We start from the raw sequence: 23,825 nt of genomic DNA, 5'->3' as shown, positions 1-23,825 counted from the left end.
CAAAATCTAAAACATAGTCTAAGGCTACATTTTTAATTAAGATTTAGCATCTATTGTAGTCTCAAACTACGTTGCATAACTATAGTGATCATAGGCGGACAGGGGGCCTAGGAAATATGGAGGCCCGCTACACCCCACTTTTGTAGAGTAGTACATTGGAGCAGTTGAACATTTATCTGTTCCAGTGCTGCATCAGATCTCTTCTGTTTATTTCTTGACAGTCACACACGCTCTATGCTGCATACCTCTGGCTCCTGATACATGTCATCTGATTGGGAACCTGAGGTATGCAAACATAGAGCGTGTGGCTTCCAGGAAGAACAGAAGAGATCAGATGCAGTGCTGGAACAGGTAAATGTTATACTATTTTGCTGCTCTACTCAGCTATGAGGAAAAAGTGCTGGGGGGGAGAGGAGATGTTGGATCCAAGAAGGGGACCACATGCCAATTTTGCTGGAGGGCCTGGTGGACTGTTGCTGCATCCAGGTTTAAACTTACAATGTTTTAACTAGAAACATTGTCACCGGTATGGTCTGGTTGAGAAGGCAGTGTGCCGTCATTCTTTTACTGCTTACTATAATGCACACGTGAAGCTCTTGAGGGCCACATAAAATGGTTAGGAGGGCAGATTCAGGCCCATGGGCCTTGAGTTTGACACCTGTGCTTAAGAATGCTAGTACACACAGAAAGCACCAGTGATTTTTGTCCAGAGCAACAAACTCCCAAGTCTGAAGGTTAGTCTGTTTAGTGGGAGGGGCTTGTACTCAGGAATGACTGCAAGGTCTTATATACAGTCCTGGCCAGTCCTGGTTTTGAGACTGTCAAAAATATTGGAAATTAGAAAAGTTGGTGCTTAAGTTTTTAAAACAGCAATTTGCATATACTCCAGAATGTTATGAAGAGTGTTCAGACAAATTGGATAGTCCTTCTTTGCCATGAAAATTACCTGAATCCCAAAAAAACCTTTCCACTGCATTTCATTGCTGTCATTAAAGGACCTGCTGAGATCATCTCCGTAATCGTCTTGTTAACTCAGGTGAGAATGTTGACGAGCACAAGGCTGGAGATCATTATGTCAGGCTGATTGGGTTAGAATGGCAGACTTGACATGTTAAAAGGAGGGTGATGCTTGACATCATTGATCTTCCATTGTTAACCATGGTGACCAGCAAAGAAAAGCATGCAGCCATCATTGCGTTGCATAAAAATGGCTTCACAGGCAAGGATATTGTGGCTACTAAGATTGCACCTAAATCAACAATTTATAGGATCATCAAGAACTTCAAGGAAAGAGGTTCAATTCTTGTTAAGAAGTCTTCAGGGCGTCCAAGAAAGTCCAGCAAGCACCAGCATTGTCTCCTAAAGAGGATTCAGCTGCGGGATCAGAGTGCAACCAATGCAGAGGATGGCAGCAGGCAGGTGTGAACGCATCTGCACGCACAGTGAAACGAAGACTTTTGGAAGATGGCCTGGTGTCAAGAAGGGCAGCAAAGAAGCCACTTCTCTCCCAAAAAAATCATCAGGGACAGATTGATCTTCTGCAGAAAGTATGGTGAATGGACTGCTGAGGACTGGGTCAAAGTCATATTCACCAATGAAGCCCCTTTCCGATTGTTTGGGGCATCTGGAAATAGGCTTGTCAGGAGAAGAAAAGGTGAGCGCTAGCATCAGTCCTGTGTCATGCCAACAGTAAAGCATCCTGAGTCCATTCATGTGTGGGGTTGCTTCTCATTCAAGGGAGTGGGCTCACTCACAATTTTGCCAAAAAACACAGCCATGAATAAAGAATGGTACCAAAACACCCACCAACAGCAACTTCTTCCAACAACTGTTTGGTGAAGAACAATGCATTTTCCAGCATGATGGAGCACCGTGTCATAAGGCAAAAGTGATAACTAAGTGGCTTGGGGACCAAAGCATTGAAATTGTGGGTCCATGGCCTGGGAACTCCCCAGATCTTAATACCATTGAGAACTTGTGGTCATTCCTCAAGAGGCGGGTGGACAAACAAAAACCAACTAATTCTGAAAAACTCAAAGAAGTGATTATGAAAGAATGGGTTGCTATCAGTCAGGATTTGGCCCAGAAGTTGATTGAGAGCATGCCCAGTCGAATTGCAGAGGTCCTGTAAAAGAAGGGCCAACACTGCAAATACTAATTCTTTGCATAAATCTCATGTAATTGTCAATAAAGATTTTGAAACGTATGAAGTGCTTTTAATTATATTTCAGTACATCACATAAACAACTGAAACAAAGATCTATAAGCAGTTTAGCAGCAAACTTTGTGAAAACTCATATTTTTGACAGTCTCAAAACTTTTGGTCAGGACTGTAGGTCCCATAGATGTCTATTGCATCTTTATAATTAGCAGCCTTCCTTTTTTCTATCAAGAATGTTAACAGAAATCATAAATGGGCCACTCCTATCTTATGCTTCTTAGCTTGCCCTTGGCTGTATCACTGGCCACAGATTGTGCTGTTATTGTCACATTCAGAGATTGGTAAGTGCCAAATAAATGTATTTTCTGATTGCTTGAGAGTTCTGGTACATTTTGCAAGTTTGTGAGTGGCTACTGTACTCAAATACACGTACATTTACTGTACTGAGTGGTATTATGGGAGACGATAAACTGAACTGAATAAATAAATAAGCAAATAGAGTAATCATAATTATGTAGAAAAAGTAAACAAGATTTATTATACATTTTACTTACGCCTCTTTGGGATCTGTCAGTTCCTTAATTGTTTCGCTGAGATCATTGGAGGCTTCCTTGTAGCTGGCCACAGCATTCTTCAGTGGTTCTAAAACAGAAGATGTAAATTAGGATAGTTTATTATTATTATTGATTTATAACTGACGACTCATATTGTGTGACTCTGTTCAGAGTAAGAAACAAAACATGGGATACATAATAATAGAGACAATGGTATACACAGCATATATGCAATGGTACGTAATACAGAATTGGTAAAACAGTAATTATAGTGACAAATGTAACATGATGAACAAAATGAATAGCAATTTCCGAAACACAAAACATTTATATCTCGCTTTTCTCCTGGCGGCACGGGCGTAATAATAGAGGATGCAGCCCCTGGGGCCCGCTCAGGGCCGTTTTTGGGGGGGCGGGGGGTCGCAGCATGAGGGGAGAGCTTTGCACATCGGCGGGGAGGGCTCCCCGCTGCGCGCTCCCCTCCTGCATCTATCACCAGTGGCAGCAGCTATACATACCTCCATCCACCGCCAGAGGTTCCGGTCTGTAAGGGCTTCACTTTACTTCCTGTTTAAACAGGAATTAATGTGAAACACTTATAGATCGGAGACCTCTTCCCTTGTTGCTCTGTGCTATTATAATTTATGCATTTTTTTTCTTTTTTTATGCATATATATAGGGACATTGTGCCGACCTTTTACATCCTATTCCTGGTCTATTTACATAAAGAGATCATATGTTTATGTGCTTCTCTTTTTTTCCCCCATGAGATCTGTATTGTGACATTTATATAATGTTATATATGTGCACTGTGCATAAATTCAACTGAATGCTGCTTGCATTTACGATCAGCAGCAGTGCTATAGCCAGCTTTAAACTGCTGGATGCAGTGCAAAGTTATAAGAAACTGACTGCTTAGCCCCTCTGTATGATATATGCCTGTCCTTAGGTATTTGCAGGGAAATTGATCCATCACTTTGTTATACTTGACACTGTTCAGACTTCAGAAGAGTATCAAAAGTGTCACCATCTGCTTTGTACTGGTTGATGAAGTGCAAAGCTGTGGGAATGTCAATCATGTGCCGCTCACTCTCACACAACTCAAACCCTGGAGCCAGCGGCAATCGATATACATCAATAAACATAGTCCTGCTCACACCCAGTTAGTTCATTGACTCAACTGAGTTGCATATACTGACCAGTAGACATGGTCAATAAGAAGCAAATAATTCTGTCTTAGGGACAAATTGGATTCAGCTCAGTTTTGGGTTAATTAAATGCTCTTACTGCCAACTTGGTTTTGGCCAATTCCAAGCTACATTCAATACAATTGCATTAAAGTTTACAAATAGTTCAGAAATATTACTATTGTCTTAAACTATTTCTGTTGACTAAAGTTGAAGAGAAATCGAGAGCCCAATATGGTGTAGTATGTCAAAATTGATTGGATAAATGAAACAGTGAGATGGTAATACTCACAAACACGGGTTACCACCTAGGTAACCACTCATTAGGCAGGTGAGGAGATTAGACCTGTCCTCACTCAGGATTAAGAAGTCGCTCTCTGTAGATAGGAAGAAAGGGGGTAGATCACCCCTCCACCTGGGGTGGACTCAAATATATTGGTAGGTGAACAGAGGCGCCAGAAGGATAAAAGTACATAAAAAAATTTTAAAAATTGCTGGGAGGAAGTGGTGGACTCGCCTCCGTTAAAGCAGACACCAAGGACTGTAAATGTATAGATATACACATTTATTGAAAATACCCCAAAGATGCAACGCGTTTCGCGGGCACAGCCCACTTCTTCAGGCAATAAGAAGGGGATAAACAACAGCAATTCAGTTATAGCAAGCAGAGCACCTCTGTCAAGTGGTGCTCTGCTTGCTATAACTGAATTGCTGTTGTTTATCCCCTTCTTATTGCCTGAAGAAGTGGGCTGTGCCCGCGAAACGCGTTGCATCTTTGGGGTATTTTCAATAAATGTGTATATCTATACATTTACAGTCCTTGGTGTCTGCTTTAACGGAGGCGAGTCCACCACTTGCTCCCAGCAATTTTTTAAAAATTTTATGTACTTTTATCCTTCTGGCGCCTCTGTTCACCTACCAATATATTTCTGTTGACTGGCGTTGTTGTTGTGGGCAGTGGCATAGCAATAGGGCATGCAGAGGTTGTGACAGCCCCAAGGGGCCCTCCCTCAACCACAGTATTAGCTCTCTACTGGTCCTGTGCTGGTAATATTCACTTCTATAGATGCTTTGAATAGTAGTGATCATTATTAACACACTGACCCATATGCAATTCACTTTTTCTCCTGACTTATCACCTAGGTGATAATTTTCATATCATCTTTAAAATAACTTTTAAGCATTTTACAGTTAAAAAATGACCTAGAGGGTAGTGAAAATGTACTATCAAAATTATTTAGAGTTTTCTTGCTTGCTGGTGTTTTAAAAGGTGTTTTATGACAATATGTGAAAATATCACCTAGGAGAAAACACAGGAGAAAAAGTGAATTGCATATGGGCCACTGTGGTTGTCCTTGGCGGGTTTTTGTGTGCCATATCAATTGTTTTGTATAGAGTGCTTGAGGGGCCCAATGTAAAACCAAAGATCCTTTGCTGGTTGTGGGGGAGGGGACCTCATAGCAACCGAAGACCAAGTGAGAAGCCAAAAAATACCAATCCAGAAGATGTAGAAGGTGAAGGACAGTGGATGGCCTGTTCAGATATTAAACTACGGGCAGAAATAATCATGAACAATCAGAAGTTAAATGTCTGCACACATAATTGGTACCAATGCAGTGCTTTCCAAATCAATATTTAAAGAGGAGCTGTCAGCCATACTATCTCAGAAAAAAAACATAGCTATAAGTAGATAAATACTTGCTCTACTTATATAACATATGTATTGCACTGTTTTGATTTTAAGTAATTTTTCTACAGTAAAAAAAGAGAAAATCCTTCTTAGCATTTCCCATCTCAACTGTGGCTATTTTGACGCCAATCCTGATGTAATTTCCTCCCTTACACTCCTCTGCCTGATTTGCCCGCCCTTCACTATAGAAATGCATTGTCTCAGCATGAGAAATACTGGACAATCAGAGAGGAACAGAGGTGTGGGAGGGGAAAACAGGAAGGAAAGAGGCTTCAGCCAATCAGGCTGCATTAGTTAAGTCTGAGGGGGAAGTAGAGAAGCAAAAAAGGACAACCCAGCATGTCCTGCAACTTCCTTTTTGCGTACCAAATATTGCATAAACCAAATAAGAGTCAGGTAAACTGGGAAATGATCATTTATCAACAAGAAAAGTAATCGTGATTTTAACTTTTGGATTACCTGGTTAGCATCCTTATTACTTGTTTACCAGATAAAAATAAAGAATTGATTTTTTTTCATGCCCGACAGTTACACTTTAACCACTTGCCGACCGCACACTCATACCGTGCGGCGGCAAAGTGGTAGCTGGAGGACCAGCGACGCACATCTGCTTCGCCAGGTGCCTCCCTAATTAATCAGGAAAGGCCGCTCGCGCGAGCGGCCATTTCCTGTTAGATCACGGAGTGGGTCTCCGTGAATAGCCTGCGACCCGCTGATCGCGGCTCGCAGACTAAATGTAAACGCAGGAGACGTTTGTCTCCTTTGTTTACGTTGAACGGCGCTGCTGCTACAGCAGCGCCGTAAGGCAGATCGACGATCCCCAGCCAATCAGCGGCCGGGGATCGCCGCCATGTGACAGAGGACAGCCTGTCACTGGCTGCACAGGACGGATAGCGTCCTGTGCAGCTCAGATCACCAGGGGGGACAGGGAGGAGAGGGAGGGGGGAATTTTGCCACGGAGGGGGGCTTTGAGGTGCCCCCCCCCCCCCCCGCAACACCCAGGCAGGCAGGAGAGATCAGACCCCCCCTGCACATCATCCCCATAGGGGGGAAAAAAGGGGGGGCGAACTGATCGCTCTGCCTGCAACCTGATCTGTGCTGGGGGCTGCAGAGCCCACCAAGCACAGATCATAAAAAACAGTGCTGGTCCTTAAGGGGGGGGGGGGTAAAGGCTGGGTCATCAAGTGGTTAAACTGATTGGACTATTCTAGAGTCTTAACCTCCTTAGCGGTAACCCCGTGTGTGACATGGGGTAAGCCGCTGGAGGGTGCCGCTCAGGCCCTGCTGGGCCGATTTAAATAATTTTTTTTTTGCTGGACGCAGCTAGCACTTTGCTAGCTGCGCCAGCACCCCGATCGCCGCTATCCAGTGCGGCGCGCGGCCCCCCCCCCCCAGACCCCTGCGCTGCCTGGCCAATCAGTGCCAGGCAGCGCCAAGGGGTGGATCGGGTCTCTTTGAACGGGATTTCCTGATCGCCTATCGCCGGAGGCGATCGGCGGGGCTGGGGGGATGCCGCTGAGCAGCGGCTATCATGTAGCGAGCCCTGTAGCGATTTAAAAAAAAAAAATTAAAAAAAAACTGCTGCGCTGCCCCCTGGCGGTATTTTTCATACCGCCAAGGGGGTTAATACTCTTTGATTTAAATCATGAAGTGAAATTTTGTTATGATGACTACTGTTGAATTTGACTGACAATTCAAATGCCATTTATAGTGCACATATTACACATGTATATATGAGTTACAAATATAACCTGTCTGCTCTGTTACCTAAAGAGATCTTATTGGCTGTAAGCTGAGTAGAGAAGGAGGCCTCCGTAGTATTGTAATAGGTTTGTAGAGTTTCTGCATAATCTCCTGGCCCTAATGGGAGAATGAGGCTGTCCGCAAGTCGTAGCAAAACATTCCCAGCTGTACGGCCCACAGTCTGGTGACTCGTAAATCCTACAAATCAATATGGCAGGGTGTTTCATTGTTTAAAGAAAAGAGAAAACAAGAAAATATATATTATACACGTGTAATATATGGAGCAAGTATTATCTCTAACCTTATGTAGGGCCAATCTATGCAATCTTTTACTTTTATCATTCACACATTCCCAAAGGATTCACTTAGAAATGATCAGTAGTTACAATGCCCTAAAATAAAATGTGTGCAGCGTAGATCTTCAGTGCCTGACTACAATTGTTTGCAATCATGTCAGATGAAAATCTAGTTTCTATAAAGGTCTCTCCTGACGTCACTAATAAGGTCATTATTGATCCATTTAGTTAGATTTCTAAGGACCAACCAATGTTACCTCAACATAGGTGAGGCATACTCAAGATGGTGCTGTTTGTATCCTATAATATTGCGATAACAAATCAGTATACATAAAATTATTAGACATAGAAAAATAAAGAGAAATTACAAAGTGTCTTTTGAAGAACATTGATGACAAGTATTAGTGTTTGGCAACTTGTAATTGTACATGACAACTTGTGGTAGTGCCTGATGACTTGTTGCGCCTGATAACTTGTGGCAGTGCCTTCTAATTATTGTCATACCTGGTGACTTGTGGTTGTGCCTGATGACTTGTGGTTGTGCCTGACAACATGTAGTAGTGCTTGATGACTTGTGGTTTTGCGTGTCAACATGTAGTAGTGCCTGATGACTTGTGGTTTTGCGTGTCAACATGTAGTAACACGTGATGACTTGTGATTGTGTCTGCCAACATGTTGACTTGTGGTTGTGCCTGATGACTTGTGGTTGTGCCTGATGACTTTTTGTACTGCCTGATGACTTGTGGTTGTACCTGCCAACATGTACTAGCGCCAGATGATGTGTGGTTGTGTCTGCCAACATGCAGTAGCGCCTTGTGGTTGTGTCTGCCAACATGTAGTAGTGCCAAATGAGTGCCTTCTACATGTCATGACTGGATTTGATAAGTCCACTACTGCTCCACTACTGCACTTGTTGTGCACCAGATCTTTAATTCTCCTGGCACTGGTTTTGATAAACCTATCTCACTGTTTACCAGAAGGAGAATGTACCACCTAGCAAATATGAAATGTTGGGTAACATCCATCAGTGTTCCAGATCTCGCTCTCCTATGATCTAAATCAGAGAAAAGTATATAAACTATGTTTGCTGCAGGAAGAGCAGCTCAGGCATGACCCAGAATATAACTCTGTATATAAGGAAAGAGCCCATTTTACCTGGATCAATATGATTAGCTGCATAATCAAATGTGTCATATGCAGTGTGGTAAGCAGGATAGATCCGTGCCGATGTCTTGCGCTGTAGAATAGAGAATATAATGTTTATTAACAAATCATCAGTCTGTAAGGTAAAATTTACATATCAATGTGTGTTTGGACTCGGCACTGGTAGTTTGGATGTCGGATCCAGAAGTGTTTCAGGTCTGGAATGCTGTTATCATTGGTGGTTTTGGCTTAAGACACTCCCCTGCCCCCCTATCCCTTTCCAATTGTTTAACTAACTGTAACCTCCCCTAAATGCCTAAATGTCACCTCCTACCTGTGTAAAGACTCCTTTCTGAAACCTAACCTTAAAGAGAATCTGTACTCTAAAATTCTTACAATAAAAATCATACCATTCTATTTATTATGTTCTCCTGGGCCCCTCTTTGCTGTTTCTGCCACTCCCTGTTGCAATCCTGGCTTGTAATTGCCAGTTTTAGGCAGTGTTTACATACAAAAAAACATGGCTGCTAACCAGCATGTGATAGGCTGAGAGAAGCTCAGTCTGTGACTCATACAGAGCCTGCAGGGGGCGTGGAGAGGGTGTGTATAACTTCTACCTATCACAGCAGAGCAACACATTACTGCCTGAGCTGACAAAGCTGACAAAGGAAAGAAGATTAGATTATATAACAGAGGTAATACAGCCACTGTGCAACTAGGAAAGGCTGCAGGAAGACAGACCACATTGGAACAGGCATAGGAACTTATAGGATAGAAGAAATAAGGCTGAACATTTTGTTACAGAGTCTCTTTAAGTGGCAGTGGTGCACTGCATATTTTCTATTTTTGCCCCTGAGCATTGCAGGGGACATGAAAACGCCACCTATCATACAGGACTTTGTTTAGTTCACATGTGACATTTTATTCTACTTCATATAGTAGGCTTAGTTTACATAGATGCAGTCAAGAAAAGCTGGGCCACATTTTACTATTATGCACAGTTTCAAACAGTCTCAAGAAAAAAGTGTAAAACCTATGAGGACCCCAGATATAAACAGCAAAGAGGAGACAGCTATAGGTGGTGCTACTGAAAACTAGGCTAGCAGTGATAACAGCATGTGGCTGGGCTTACCAGTGATGAGGGGGGAACCCCTAGGAACAGATGTTGCTCTAATAGTGTCTAATGGTTAATCCAGCTCTAGTAATTATCTTTCATTGCCTCTGTTGTCTGGAATTAATGAAAAGTAAAGTCTCAGTACCTCCAAGACGTTTCTGTACTTTGTGCTGGTTTATTCTGCACTTTGTGCTGGTTTATAAAAGGATTGAAAATATCAGCAATAAGAGCCACAGTAGCCAACTAGTTTAAAATAGAGGCGTCAGTATGGGTGGACTATGATTATTAATGGACTATGCAATTGAAAAGGGATTTTTTTCTGGATCATTTATGGGGATGTTCATTACCGTATCATAAGTGTAGGCGAGGTCCATGCAGGTGATGCCCAAATAATGAAGGAAAGGGGCATAGTCACTGCCAGCACCAAGTGTAGCCAACCTGTAAGAGAGTCATGTATAAAGTGCATAGAATATGAAAGATAAAAATAGAAACAAATTGTCACGTCTCCTCTGTGGTCCCCAGCAGAAATATCTCTCCCCTGTGGTGTCCAGCAGACATATGTCTCCTCTGTGGTGTCCAGCAGAGATATCTATCCTCTGTGTCCAGCAGAGATATCTCTCTTCTGTGGTGTCCAGCAGAAATATTTATTCTCTGTGGTGTCCAGCAGAGATTCTCTGTGGTCCCCAGCAGAGATATCTCTCCCCTGTGGTCTCCAGCAGAGATATCTCTCCTCTGTGGTGTCCAGCAGAGATATTTATTCTCTGTGGTGTCCAGCAGAGATTCTCTGTGGTCCCCAGCAGAGATATCTCTCCCCTGTGGTGTCCAACAGAGATTTCTATCCTCTGTGGTCTCCAGCAGAGATATCTCTCTTCTGTGGTCTCCAGAAGAGATATCTCTTTTCTGTGCTCTCCTGCAGAGATATCTCTTCTCTTTGGTGTCCAGCAGAGATATCTCTCCTCTGTGGTTTCCAGCAGAGATATCTCTCTTCTGTGGTCTCCAGGAGAGGTATCTCTCCTCTGTGGTCTCCAGCAGAGATATCTCTCTTCTGTGGTCTCCAGCAGAGATATCTCTCTTCTGTGGTCTCCAGGAGAGGTATCTCTCCTCTGTGGTCTCCAGCAGAGATATCTCTTGTTCCTGGTTATATCCCTTTACTTTTATTTCTCCACCCACAGCACTGAAGTCTTTGACTCTTGCATTTTTAATGCATTTAAACAAATAAAATCCAATTAGAGTTAAAGGCAACAACCACTGTACAATTTTGCCTCCATCAATTAGATGATAAATACAATGAAAATAGCAAAACAAGAGTTGATATTTACATTACCTTATCTTTCAGTCTTTTTTATCCCCATCCTACCTAATACTTTAACCTAACAGTAACCTAATACCATCTGAGACTTTCTCTCAACCTCAAACTCCCTTAAGCCTCTATACCTCCTAAAATGTTCAATATTAACTTATCAGCATATCCTAAAATCTAATATGGTAATATCCTTTGCCACATGAGATCACGCTGTTTGTCTCTTTCCTCATATTTCACATTTTTCAGCTGTTATTTGTCAAGTCTATGCAAATAAAATGCATTGAAAATGTACTTACGTGGGGATTACTCCATACATCTGGCTGGTACGGTTATAATGGCTTCTCCAATTCTCATAAACACTAAGAGTGGGAATGGCAGGTGTCTGCACCTATAATGTACAATGTATGGGATACGTTTTTGTTGTTAATCCTTCATCTACATTCATGGCTAATACTATAAAAGAAATCTGAAATAAGTAATCATAAGGATTCCGTTTGAAGTACCAGCAATTCATTTGATTCAATTATGTGGTACTGCTGGCAAATATTAGGTCACCCAGTCATGGGAGAAATAACTTTTTTGAGTGTTTTTATCGCATTGACGCTCTTTTTATGTGCTTCAGTTAGAGATTTTGGATATGAGAGGCGCTGTTAAGGTGGCCATACATCTAGCGATTTTGTGGCCCGATTGACCATCCAATTTGATAATTGTATCGAATCGGATGAAAATCAATGCTGCTGGTTCCAGCGGATAAATAAACTAAGGGAGGGACAAAGTGGAAATGATCACATTGAAATGGGCAGTCTGGTATGAGTTTAAAGAGTCTGATAAATACAAACAAATTATGGGCACTGACTCCTAGATTTGGGGTAAAGTAGAAACCGAGTAATCCCCACCCTGAACTGTTGATAGGCCTATGATGTTAATGGGTTATCATTCCCTGTGATGACTAGTATGTAGGCTTTCACCCACTTTTACATAGTTATATTTTGTTTCCCATACTGAGAATATCAAGGAGCAGATGTGTAGAATGTATACCATATTTCTGGATGTTACTGCACCAAGCCTTTTTTGACTATATGCTCCTGTGAATGTTCCAGTAAGCTACCGGTATGTGCATTTTTGAATGTTAAAAATCTTTGTTTTCTTTTTTTATGGACTGTATGTTACAGCAATAAGTTCCGTTATGTAACAGTTCTTTTTCCTGAAATAAAATATATTGAAACAGAAAATCGGTGCTGAAATGAGTATGCTTGATTGATGGTTTCACCGATTTTGGGCCGAGATCAGTTGAATGTATCAATCGAGCATGCTGGGAAATATTAAGGCGACATGGTGGCAGCAGGCGTTTAATATTGGGTTGGCAACAAATGTGACTGGACCCCCAACTCCTATTCCCCCAAATGTCCCCCACCGATGCCCATGCATTAAAATTTCACCTGTTCCAGATGCCCCACATGGCTGCTGCATATAGCACTGGCATGTGTGTGATGTCACACATGCTCCACATGGTATATGTGGCAGACACATGGGACAGGAATGGGGAAGCTGGAACAGCTGGACACTAGCAGCATCTAGAACAGGTGAGATTTTAATGTACGGGCATTGGTGGGGGACATTTGGGGGAACAGGAGCTGGGGGTCCAGTCACATTTGTTGCCAACCCGATATCGAACGCTGTTGCCACACACATTTGGGGGGACAACAGCGGATGCGGCATCACTAGGCCGATTCCTGAGAGATTTCATGCTGAAATCTGTCTCTTGGTCGATCTGCCTATACATCTCCAGATGTATGGGCTTCTTCAATGTCTGACCTGAGGGCAGATGAGCACTTTATCCAGGTGATAAGACTTGTACCTCATTTCTTTTTTTATAACATTAAAAGAACATGCCAGAGCTCCCCATTGCTCCACTGATCTAGAGTAGTGTTGGGCGAACAGTGTTCGCCACTGTTCGGGATCTGCAGAACATCACCCTGTTCGGGTGATGTTCGAGTTCGGCCGAACACCTGACGGTGCTGGGAATAGTGGTACACCGCTCGCTCAGCCACACTATATAGCATTCTGTTCACTGTTCTGTGTCTGCTGGGAATAGTGGTACACCGCTCGCTCAGCCACACTATATAGCATTCTGTTTACTGTTCTGTGTCTGCTGGGAATAGTGGTACACCGCTCGCTCAGCCACACTATATAGCATTCTGTTTACTGTTCTGTGTCTGCTGGGAATAGTGGTACACCGCTCGCTCAGCCACACTATATAGCATTCTGTTTACTGTTCTGTGTCTGCTGGGAACAGTAGTACACCGCTCGCTCAGCCAGAGTATATAGCATTGTGTTTACTGCCACTCTGTGTACACCGCTCAGCCAGACTATATACCATTGTTTACTGACACTCTGTGTACACCGCTCAGCCAGACTATATACCATTGTTTACTGACACTCTGTGTACACCGCTCAGCCAGACTATATACCATTGTTTACTGCCACTCTGATTCTGCTGGGAACAGTAGTACACCGCTCGCTCAGCCAGACTATATACCATTGTTTACTGACACTCTGTGTACACCGCTCAGCCAGACTATATACCATTGTTTACTGCCACTCTGATTCTGCTGGGAACAGTAGTACACCGCTCGCTCAGCCAGACTATATACCATTGTTTACTGACACTATATAGCAGACTATATAGCATTGTGTGTACACCGCTCAGCCAGACTATATACCATTGTTTACTGACACTCTGTGTACACCGCTCAGCCAGACTATATACCATTGTTTACTGCCACTCTGATTCTGCTGGGAACAGTAGTACACCGCTCGCTCAGCCAGACTATATACCATTGTTTACTGACACTCTGTGTACACCGCTCAGCCAGACTATATACCATTGTTTACTGCCACTCTGATTCTGCTGGGAACAGTAGTACACCGCTCGCTCAGCCAGACTATATAGCATTGTGTTTACTGCCACTCTGTGTACACCGCTCAGCCACACTATATAGCATTGCGTACTCTGCCAGTCAGTGTGTATATTGCTGGGATCAGTAATACTCCACTCACCGTCAACCACTATATGAGCTCAACATGAGTTCCCCAGAGACCTCCGCTGTGAGCAGCACTCCCAACAACAGCAACAGCCAACGCCCCACGCAAGCTATAACATCCACCCCAGCAGCCAGTGGTCAGCAGCAGCCCTCCCCGGAGGAGAACGTTGTGTCCATCAGTCCGTCGCCAGAGCGATTAATGAGGGCTGCCATTGAGGAGATGATGGGGCCTGATGTGGAGGATGAGGTCTGGCTCAGGCCAGCATCCCAAGTTAATGTTGAGGACGATGAGGGGTCTGTGTCTGGGGATGTTGGGGTGGCAGAGGTGGTGGGTGGGTCAGACTCAGGAGAAGAGTTGTATGATGAGGATGATGATCGGGACCATCTGTATGTGCCTCAGAGTCCGACCCCGGAAAACATGTTGTATCGTGTGTTTAGGTACTAAAATCTGCGTTCCCTCCCAGTAGTGTTGGGCGAACAGTGTTTGCCACTGTTCGGGTTCTGCAGAACATCACCCTGTTCGGGGTGACTATATAGCAGACTATATAGCATTGTGTTTAATGCCACTCTGTGTACACGGCTCAGCCACACTATATAGCATTGTGTTTACTTCCACTCTGTGTCTGCTGGGAACAGTAGTACACCGCTCACCCGCCACTGTATAGCATTGTGCTCTGTGTCACTGCTGACAATAGTGGTACACCGCTCACCCACCACTGTATAGCATTTCTGTACTGCCACTGTACTGCTGCCAGTCAGCGTGTACTTTAAGGATAAGTGAAATGAGGAAGAAATCCGGTGAAAGAGGGAGGGGCAAGGGAAGAGGTGTTTCCCCTGACGGTTCACGTACAGGCCACAGGGGAGCACCCAAGAAAACCCACTCAATACTGCCCATGTTGTCCAGGACAACAACCCTCACAGATCCAAAAGAACAGGACCAGATAATTACTTGGATGACCTCTCAAGCGTCCAGCAGTGGGTTAAGCAGCACCAGCACATCACGCACGAGGTCCGAGTCCTCAGCCAGTTAAAGTCTGGACTTTCTTTGAAGACTGCACTGAGGATGTTACCATGGCGATTTGCAAGGTGTGCAAGACCCGCCTGAGCAGGGGGAAAAGTATTAACAACCTCTCCACCACCAGCATGAGCCGCCACATTCTATCCAAACATCCCACTCTGTGGGCAAACGCGGCAGGACAGGGTACCACCAGCAACACTGCCTCCCTTGGGTTCACCAGACTCACCACCAGACCCGCCTCAGCAGCAGCAGTAGCCCAGCCATTGCGTGGTTCACAACATTCACAAACATCAGACGATGCTGACACTGTCACTTTCCGGACTAGTGCTCTTGAGGTCTCCCAGTGTTCATCAAACACAACAACCAACAGCCCTTCGGTGTGCAGCGCTACGGTTGAGTTGTCTGTCTCTGAGATGTTTGAGCACAAGAGGAAATTGCCAGCAAATGACCCCCGGGCCGTGGCAGTAACAGCCAGCCAGCATAGCCAAGCTTCTGGCCTGCGAAATGCTGCCATATCGAGTGGTGGAGACAAACAGCTTCAAGGGCATGATGTCAGTGGCCATCCCACGTTACGTGGTTCCCAGCCGCTACCACTTTGCGCGCTCTGCAGTGCCTGAGTTGCATGAGCACGTGGTCAGCTAAATAACCCGAAGCTTGAAGAATGCCGTTGCCTGCAAGGTTCACCTCACCACTGACACCTGGACGAGTGCGTTCGGCCAGGGTCGATACATCTCCCTTACCGCGCACTGGGTGAACCTTGTGGAGCCTGGCAGCGATTCCTCACCTGCTACGGCGCGGGTGTTGCCCACGCCGCAAACAGCTGGATAACAACAGCAGCACCTACCTCTCTGACTCCTTCTCCTCCAACGCATCTCAAAGCTGTACCTCATCCGGAAATGCTAACCCAGCACCAGCAGCAGTAGGATCGTGGAAGCAGTGCAGCACAGCTGTTGGCATGCGTCAGCAAGCGTTGCTGAAGCTGATCTGCCTTGGGGATAAGCAGCACACAGGGGAGGAAATTTGGAGGGGAATAAAGGAACAGACGGATTTGTGGCTGGCACCGCTGGACCTGAAACCGGGCATGAAGCTAGACACCTGGCACGAACTGGCAATGTACGCAATAGAGGTGCTGGCTTGCCCGGCAGCCAGCGTTATGTCGGAACGCTGTTTCAGTGCTGCCGGAGGCATCATCACAGATCGGCGTATCCGCCTCTCCACAGAAAATGCAGACCGTCTGACTCAAATTAAAATGAATCAATCCTGGATTGGAAACGACTACGCAACACTCCTGGACCCCAACCAAGTAACATGACCGATGAACATCTGGGATGGTTTAGCGTTTCAGGTCCCTGTTTATTGAACCTCTCATCTGTATTACATTTATGACTGCATGGCGGCAAAAAGCATTGCTGCTATATCCGCACGCTTTTTGTCCTCATGCAAGGCCTGGGTTGTTGTGTCTCACAAAGCGTGGCCTTCTCCTCCTGCGCCTCCTCCTGTTCCATCACGTGTGCTGCTGCTGCTGCTGCTGGGTTACCGTTGCCGGTCCCTGTTTATGGAACCTCTTATCTTTATTACATTTATGACTACATGGCGGTACAAAGCATGCTATCCGCACGCTTTTTGTCCTCATGCAAGGCCTGGGTTGTTGTGTCTCACAAAGCGTGGCCTTCTCCTCCTGCGCCTTCTCCTGTTCCATCACGTGTGCTGCTGCTGCTGCTGCTGCTGCTGGGTTACCGTTGCCGGTCCCTGTTTATGGAACCTCTTATCTTTATTACATTTATGACTACATGGCGGTACAAAGCATGCTATCCGCACGCTTTTTGTCCTCATGCAAGGCCTGGGTTGTTGTGTCTCACAAAGCGTGGCCTTCTCCTCCTGCGCCTCCTCCTGTTCCATCACGTGTGCTGCTGCTGCTGCTGCTGCTGCTGGGTTACCGTTGCCGGTCCCTGTTTATGGAACCTCTTATCTTTATTACATTTATGACTACATGGCGGTACAAAGCATGCTATCCGCACGCTTTTTGTCCTCATGCAAGGCCTGGGTTGTTGTGTCTCACAAAGCGTGGCCTTCTCCTCCTGCGCCTCCTCCTGTTCCATCACGTGTGCTGCTGCTGGGTTAGCGTTGCCGCGTGGTCCCTGTTTATTGAACCACTTATCTTTATTACATTTATGACTGCATGGTGGTACAAAGCATGCTATCCGCACGCTTCTTGTCCTCATGCAAGGCCTGGGTTGTTGTGTCTCAAAGCGTGGCCTTCTCCTCCTGCGCCACCCTCCTCCTGTTCCATCACGTGTGCTGCTGCTGGGTTAGCATTACCGGTCCCTTTTCCTGGAACCTCTTATATGTATTACATTTATGACTGCATGCCGACAAAAAGCATGTTACCTGTGCAAAGAAAACAGACATTTCCCGCATTTAAAAGACAGTTTTCCCTTTGAAACTTTAAAATCGATTTTCTCAAAAACTATAAGCTCTTTTTGCTAAATTTTTTTTTCCTCTTGTACCCACTCCCAAGGTGCACATACCCTGTAAATTTGGGGTATGTAGCATGTAAGGAGGCTTTACAAACCACAAAAGTTCGGGTCCCCATTGACTTCCATTATGTTCGGAGTTCGGGTCGAACACCCGAACATCGCGGCCATGTTCGGCCTGTTCGGCCCGAACCCGAACATCTAGATGTTCGCCCAACACTAATCTAGAGTAATAAAAGTCCTTCCTGATGACCATGCCCTTGGTTAGACCAATGGGAAAGCTCAAGCTGAACTTTTAAGGATGCTCTTGTCACAGCTCCTTTCTCTCGGCCATTGCTGCGATATTAAAGTGGACCTGAACTCTTGCACAGGACAGAAGGTAAACATATAGAAATGCACCCTGTATGTATTTAGAAAGTTTAGCCTGTCTAATTCCCCCTCATCTGTGACTAAGCACAGGTTGTAATTTGATCCCTTCGCTGTGTCAGCTGCCTGCCACGGTAGATAACTAACTGATAAACACAGGATGTAAACCCTATGTTTGCCTTTATGGAAGCAGGAAGTAGACAAACTGCATATTAATTGTAGGATTTGTATCAGCTGTAACAAAGAAATATTTCTCTTTAACGTTTATTAAAGTTTATTATGCTGTTGTGTATCTTTTAGAGCTGATAAGGCCGGATTTACCATAAGGCACTGTAGGCACGTGCCCACAGGCGCCTGGTGATGAAAAGGTGGCTCATTCCCCTCCCCAAGTGCTTTCCTCCCCTCTTCCCTATGCAGAGTCCCAATGAGAGTGTAAATGAAAGGGCTGGGCATTCCAATGAGGAGATCTCCCTTCAGTCGGGGGCACCTCTAGCTACTTAATACTGAGGTTCCTCTAGTCTAGCTACTTAATACTGAGGGTACTTCTGGCTACCTAATGCTAAGGGGCACCTGTAGCTACCTATGATGGGTAAGGGAGAAGTGACAGCTGGGCCAGCCAGCACACTTGGGGTGCGGTTCAGCAGGGGTGTGTATGTTTATGGAGGACAAAATCTAAAGTGCCAGGACATTTGGTGCCTATAGCTATAGGCTCCTGTGAGGTAAATCCAGGCCTGAGAGCAGAGAAGAAGTTCTGAGTTCAGGTCTGCTTTAAACACTCTAGAAATCCCAACAAAACATGCTTGAATTTGGGTTACCTGTTGGTCTATGCACTAACCAAGAGAAAGCTTTGCTGTCCCAACAAAGATGATGAAGGTACAAGGCAGGTTTTAGTAAACTTAGTCTGTACTTGCCTAAATAGAAACATTCAATCACTTGATCAATTAACTTCCTGAAATTATTTTAACAGGCTATGTTGCTATTTTAGAATGAGAAACCTGACACTATACCTGTTTAGCAGCAGTGAATATGACATTCTGTATCGGAGGGGTCCCTTGTGCTCTTAGTGTGGCATTTGCTGGTGGAATACAGGAATATCATCTCACAATAGGAAAACACATTCTCATTACAAATACATGGCTTTTCATTACTATACTTCTACAGACATCATTTTGTCATACTTCTAAAGGTGAAAGCCATGTCTATGTGGCCCTGCTTCTACCTAAGCTGGTCATGGTTGTCTGTCACTAAAGGGACCGTAGAGCAGCAGGAACATGATTCTTGTGTAAGAAGACTTTGTTACCTCTGAGAATATCCCTGAGTTGGGTTGGTCATCACCAGTGATGCAGTGACACAAAATTAGGGTTAGTGGACCAGTATCAGAGTGGAGAGACTACAGAAGCTGTTTGCATGGCATCTTATCTGGGATTGGTCTTATCATTCTAAAGCTACGTACACACACACTGGATTAAACACAGCTGGGATAGGCAAGAATCTACAGATCCGTACACACGCCGGACTGCAGGAAACGTCGTCACCTCCCGCTGAGTGGGCGTTCCAGCGACAGTCCGGCGTGTGTACAGTCTGTCTGCAGACTGATACGGCTGTTTCTGAGCGATCCGCCCGGCGGATCGCTCAGAAACAGCCATATCAGTCTGCCGACAGAATGTACACACGCCGGACTGTCTGCTGAAAACATGCCCAGCAGGAGGTGACGACGGACCCGTCGTTTCCTGCAGTCCGGCGTGTGTACGAACCTTCCCGTGTGCTGCCTAACATCTCCAAAAGTCTTCATATGTCAGATCTTTAGTGACGTCCGATGCCAAAGCAACCCCCAAGGGTATAATACTCCTACTCATCCCCCTGGAAGCCGATCGGCCATGCATCACATGCTGTCCTTTCTCCCCACTCTATAGTAACAGACGCATTGCTAGCCTCTAGGCTAATGACTCATCTGTACAGAAGTCAGCCTTGAACTGTCGTTCAAGGGATCAAGTCCTGATCCTAGCAGGTGACAGTACTTGCACGTTTGTGCGATGCATTAACCAGAAGTATTAGATGCTGTAGACCTTTTACTTCATGCTTAACTTTGTTTTTCTTTGTATTCAAAAATGTCCTAAAGCTCCAGTTGTTTAGACCCTAAAGTACTAGGAATTCACAAATTATCTCACCTCGAACACATTCAGTAAACTTATAATTTTTTACACAGGAGATGTTTTCAAGCCATACCAATGAAATACTCTTTCAGCCCCCACCAAGCAAAATGATACTCAAAAAAGCAGCTATATGTAAATTTTAATGTTTCTGTAATTTTTTTTTACCATGTATCTTGGAGCACTTTACCTGGGCCTTTTGTATTGTTATTAGACACAGTATTTTTTTTTTTACCTGAAGAAGCGCGTAGAGCCAGCAAAATGCTTCATTCTTCAGTGTCCAATAAATTAATATTTCTAATGCCTGGTACACACAATGAGATTTTCTGACAGATTCACAGCCAGAATGATTATATCCAACATCCAATCTGATTTTTGATTGATTTTTCCGATCGATTTTCTGTTTACTTCTATGGAAAATCGATCAGAAAATGGATTGGAAATCAGATCGGACATGTTGGAAATAATCAATCTAGCAGTAAATCTGCCAGAAAATCTCATCATGTGTACCAGGCATTATTCTCCTTCCTCTACCGTGGTAAGATTGTTTATTTCACACTGCCTCCCAGCTTTTCACAATTTTTGGGTGCATCTCCTCTCTCCTAGCTCATAAATGGTAGTCGTCTGTCACTGTGCCATGACATAGTAGTTGTATGTCACCTTGCCATGACATAGTAGTTGTCTATCACCGTGCCATGACATAGTAGTTGTATGTCACTTTGCCATGACATAGTAGTTGTATGTCACCTTGCCATGACACAGTAGTTGTCTATCACCGTGCCATGACATAGTAGTCGTCTGTCACTGTGCCATGACATAGTAGTTGTATGTCACTTTGCCATGACATAGTAGTTGTATGTCACCGTGCCATGACATGTTAGTTGTCTGTCACCTTGCCATGACATAGTAGTCGTCTGTCACTGTGCCATGACATAGTAGTTGTATGTCATTTTGCCATGACATAGTAGTTGTATGTCACCTTGCCATGACACAGTAGTTGTCTATCACCGTGCCATGACATAGTAGTCGTCTGTCACTGTGCCATGACATAGTAGTTGTATGTCACTTTGCCATGACATAGTAGTTGTCTATCACCGTGCCATGACATGTTAGTAGTCTGTCACCTTGCCATGACATAGTAGTCGTCTGTCACTGCGCCATGACATAGTAGTCGTCTGTCAGTGTGCCATGACATAGTAGTTGTCTATCACTTTGCCATGACATACCGTAGTAGTTTTCTGTCACTGTGCCATGACATGTTAGTAGTCTGTCACCTTGCCATGACATAGTAGTTGTCTGTCATCTTGCCATGACATAGTAGTTGTCTGTCCCCATGCTATGACATGGTAGTCATTACCCAGTGTTCTGTGACACTGCAGGGATTTCTTGACGTCTTGCACAGCTTAACAACTTGTTACTCATCATATAGCAGTAGGAACAAAAGTACTATTTTGTGTTTATCTAGGGCCACAACAAAGCATGCTGGCCAACTAACAATGGGTTGTAGGTCATAGATATTGGGTGGATTCAGTTCTTCAATAACTGGCCTCAGTTATTACCTGCAATCCATTTAACCTATGTCATTACTTGTCTTTATCCATCATCATTACTTGTCTTTATCCATCACAGTAAATTCTTACCAAATACAGAAATATCTACATTGATGTAGACTGCTGTTCTGTCCCTCAGCTTACTATAGTATTCCTAAACAGAAAAAGATCTAATTAGATGTATTTGTCATAATTAATTACTATTATTAATTGTTTATATCAGTGGCATTATTAGCATAAGAATACTGTGAAATATTCATATTTAAGATTGCACCATACACATGTAACAATTGCCCAAATACCCAAAAATATGGTGAAAAAAAATAGCATGTAGGTATCTTGAAGAATGTCACTGGGAGAAGTGTGGCGATTACATGTTTTTGTCGCACAGGGCCTAATCTACTGAGATTCTCCAAGGTTGGCGAACATTGGATGCATACATGAAAAATTGGCACCGCAGAAATTTGGGCAATAGAAAACCTAACCCTATTTTCACACGAATGCTTACCCCTAACCGCCCCCCCCCCCCCCCCCCACACACACACACACACACTGATGCCTAACCCTAACTGCCCACCTTGACCAATACCTAACTCTAACCTCCCACCAATTTCCAACTCTAAACTGATCCCCCCATCCATGCCTAATCCTAACTGCCACCCCCTTCCCACTGCAAACTGCATGCTTTTGCCGTGATACATGATAAATATTGCGCACCACAGAGGTTTGGGCACCCCACAGGTGCCCATGTTAATATTGGCTTTTTACAGAAATTTGGCTCCCGAGGGGGCACCACATAAAGCAGGCACTGGTGCTGCCCACTATGTAAACTATGGCTACAAATGGCTGGCGCAAGGAAGTTTATAAAAGGTTAACTTTGAAGGAGCTTAGAGATAGGGGTCAGGAAGGGATTTTAGCATTCGTGGGATCAAATAGGTTGATTTATTGGAAAGGGTCCTCACTGTAAAGGTGGTCATACATCAGGCAACTTGAGGTTAGAGGTTGCTGTCAATTGTTTGTTTTGTGTACCCAAATTGTTTTTGTTTTTTTCTGGAGTGCAACTCATACATTTGAAGACAAAGAACCTGAGTGGGGATGGGATTTCCTCATATATTATTATTTATTGTATTTATAAAGCGCCAACATATTACGCAGCGCTGGACAATAAGTAAGGATACATATATTGTAACAAGGGGGTGACAGACAGATCGGTAGCAAACGGTTTTACAGCATAGCACAACGTTATACATGTAATCAGGGTATAAAATGCGTTTTACAGACACCCAGCAAATCAAGTCCAAGTTAGTCCATGAGGAGGGTGTCATTGCTAGGGTAGCAAAATTAAGAAGGACACACTAAGGGACACACTTGCCTTTATACTGTGGTTGCTGGTCTTGCAACCCACCTTTGTGAGCACCGCATCACTTTGTATTTATCCAGAACCTGATATTACTATACTACTCCTGGCCTCTTTATGTGTTTTTCCTGTATTCTTTCTCTAGACTACACACCTCCCCACATTCAGACATAATGTGTGGCTGGATAATGGTCACCCGAGCACACCCATAATGATCATTAAAGAGACTGTGTAACAAAATTGTCAGCCTTATTTCTTCTATCCGATAAGTTCCTATACCTGTTCTAATGTGGTATGGATTACTGCAGCCTTTTCTAGTTGCACTGTAATATATCTAATATACAGGGCCGGCCCGCTCATGAGGCGGGGTGAAACTTTTGCCTCAGGCGGCAAATTTCTAGGGGCGGCATCCGCCCGTCGGAGGGTGCGGGGAGCCGGCCGCCCAGCTGGAGGGGTAGCGGGTAGGACGGGGGTATTGGGCCTAGCGGCGGGGAGGGGGGTCGGACCCTCCCCTCCCTCGCCTGGGTCCCCGTCCTCCGCTCCCCTCCAGCCTTAAATACATCCGAACTAGCGCAACTCGTAAGAGGCAGTGGGCGGGGAGGACTCACCTCTTCCTCGCTCGATCCAGCGTGCGCTCCACTGACGTCACTTCCTGCACGCCGCCCACTGTATTGT

At 44.5% G+C, this 23,825-nt stretch overlaps 1 protein-coding gene across 1 annotated transcript in view; it reads right to left on the bottom strand.

The window, feature by feature from the left end:
* The window catches only part of NAALADL1 (N-acetylated alpha-linked acidic dipeptidase like 1), a 69,149-nt gene that overhangs the window by 6,000 nt on the left and 39,324 nt on the right, over positions 1–23,825 (bottom strand). The window contains exons 11-17 of the mRNA XM_068261613.1: positions 21,884–21,947; positions 19,101–19,168; positions 11,488–11,579; positions 10,236–10,326; positions 8,787–8,868; positions 7,360–7,533; positions 2,716–2,803 (exon numbers count right to left, since the gene is read on the bottom strand). Of these exons, the coding sequence (XP_068117714.1) occupies positions 2,716–2,803; positions 7,360–7,533; positions 8,787–8,868; positions 10,236–10,326; positions 11,488–11,579; positions 19,101–19,168; positions 21,884–21,947 (659 nt within the window). The remainder of the gene's footprint in view (positions 1–2,715; positions 2,804–7,359; positions 7,534–8,786; positions 8,869–10,235; positions 10,327–11,487; positions 11,580–19,100; positions 19,169–21,883; positions 21,948–23,825) is intronic.

Source organism: Hyperolius riggenbachi, chromosome 11 (genome assembly GCF_040937935.1).
Source record: "Hyperolius riggenbachi isolate aHypRig1 chromosome 11, aHypRig1.pri, whole genome shotgun sequence".
NCBI classification, from domain to species: Eukaryota; Metazoa; Chordata; class Amphibia; order Anura; family Hyperoliidae; genus Hyperolius; species Hyperolius riggenbachi.
The sequence above is the reverse complement of the archived record's forward strand: the minus strand, read 5'-3'. Positions and strand labels throughout refer to the sequence as shown.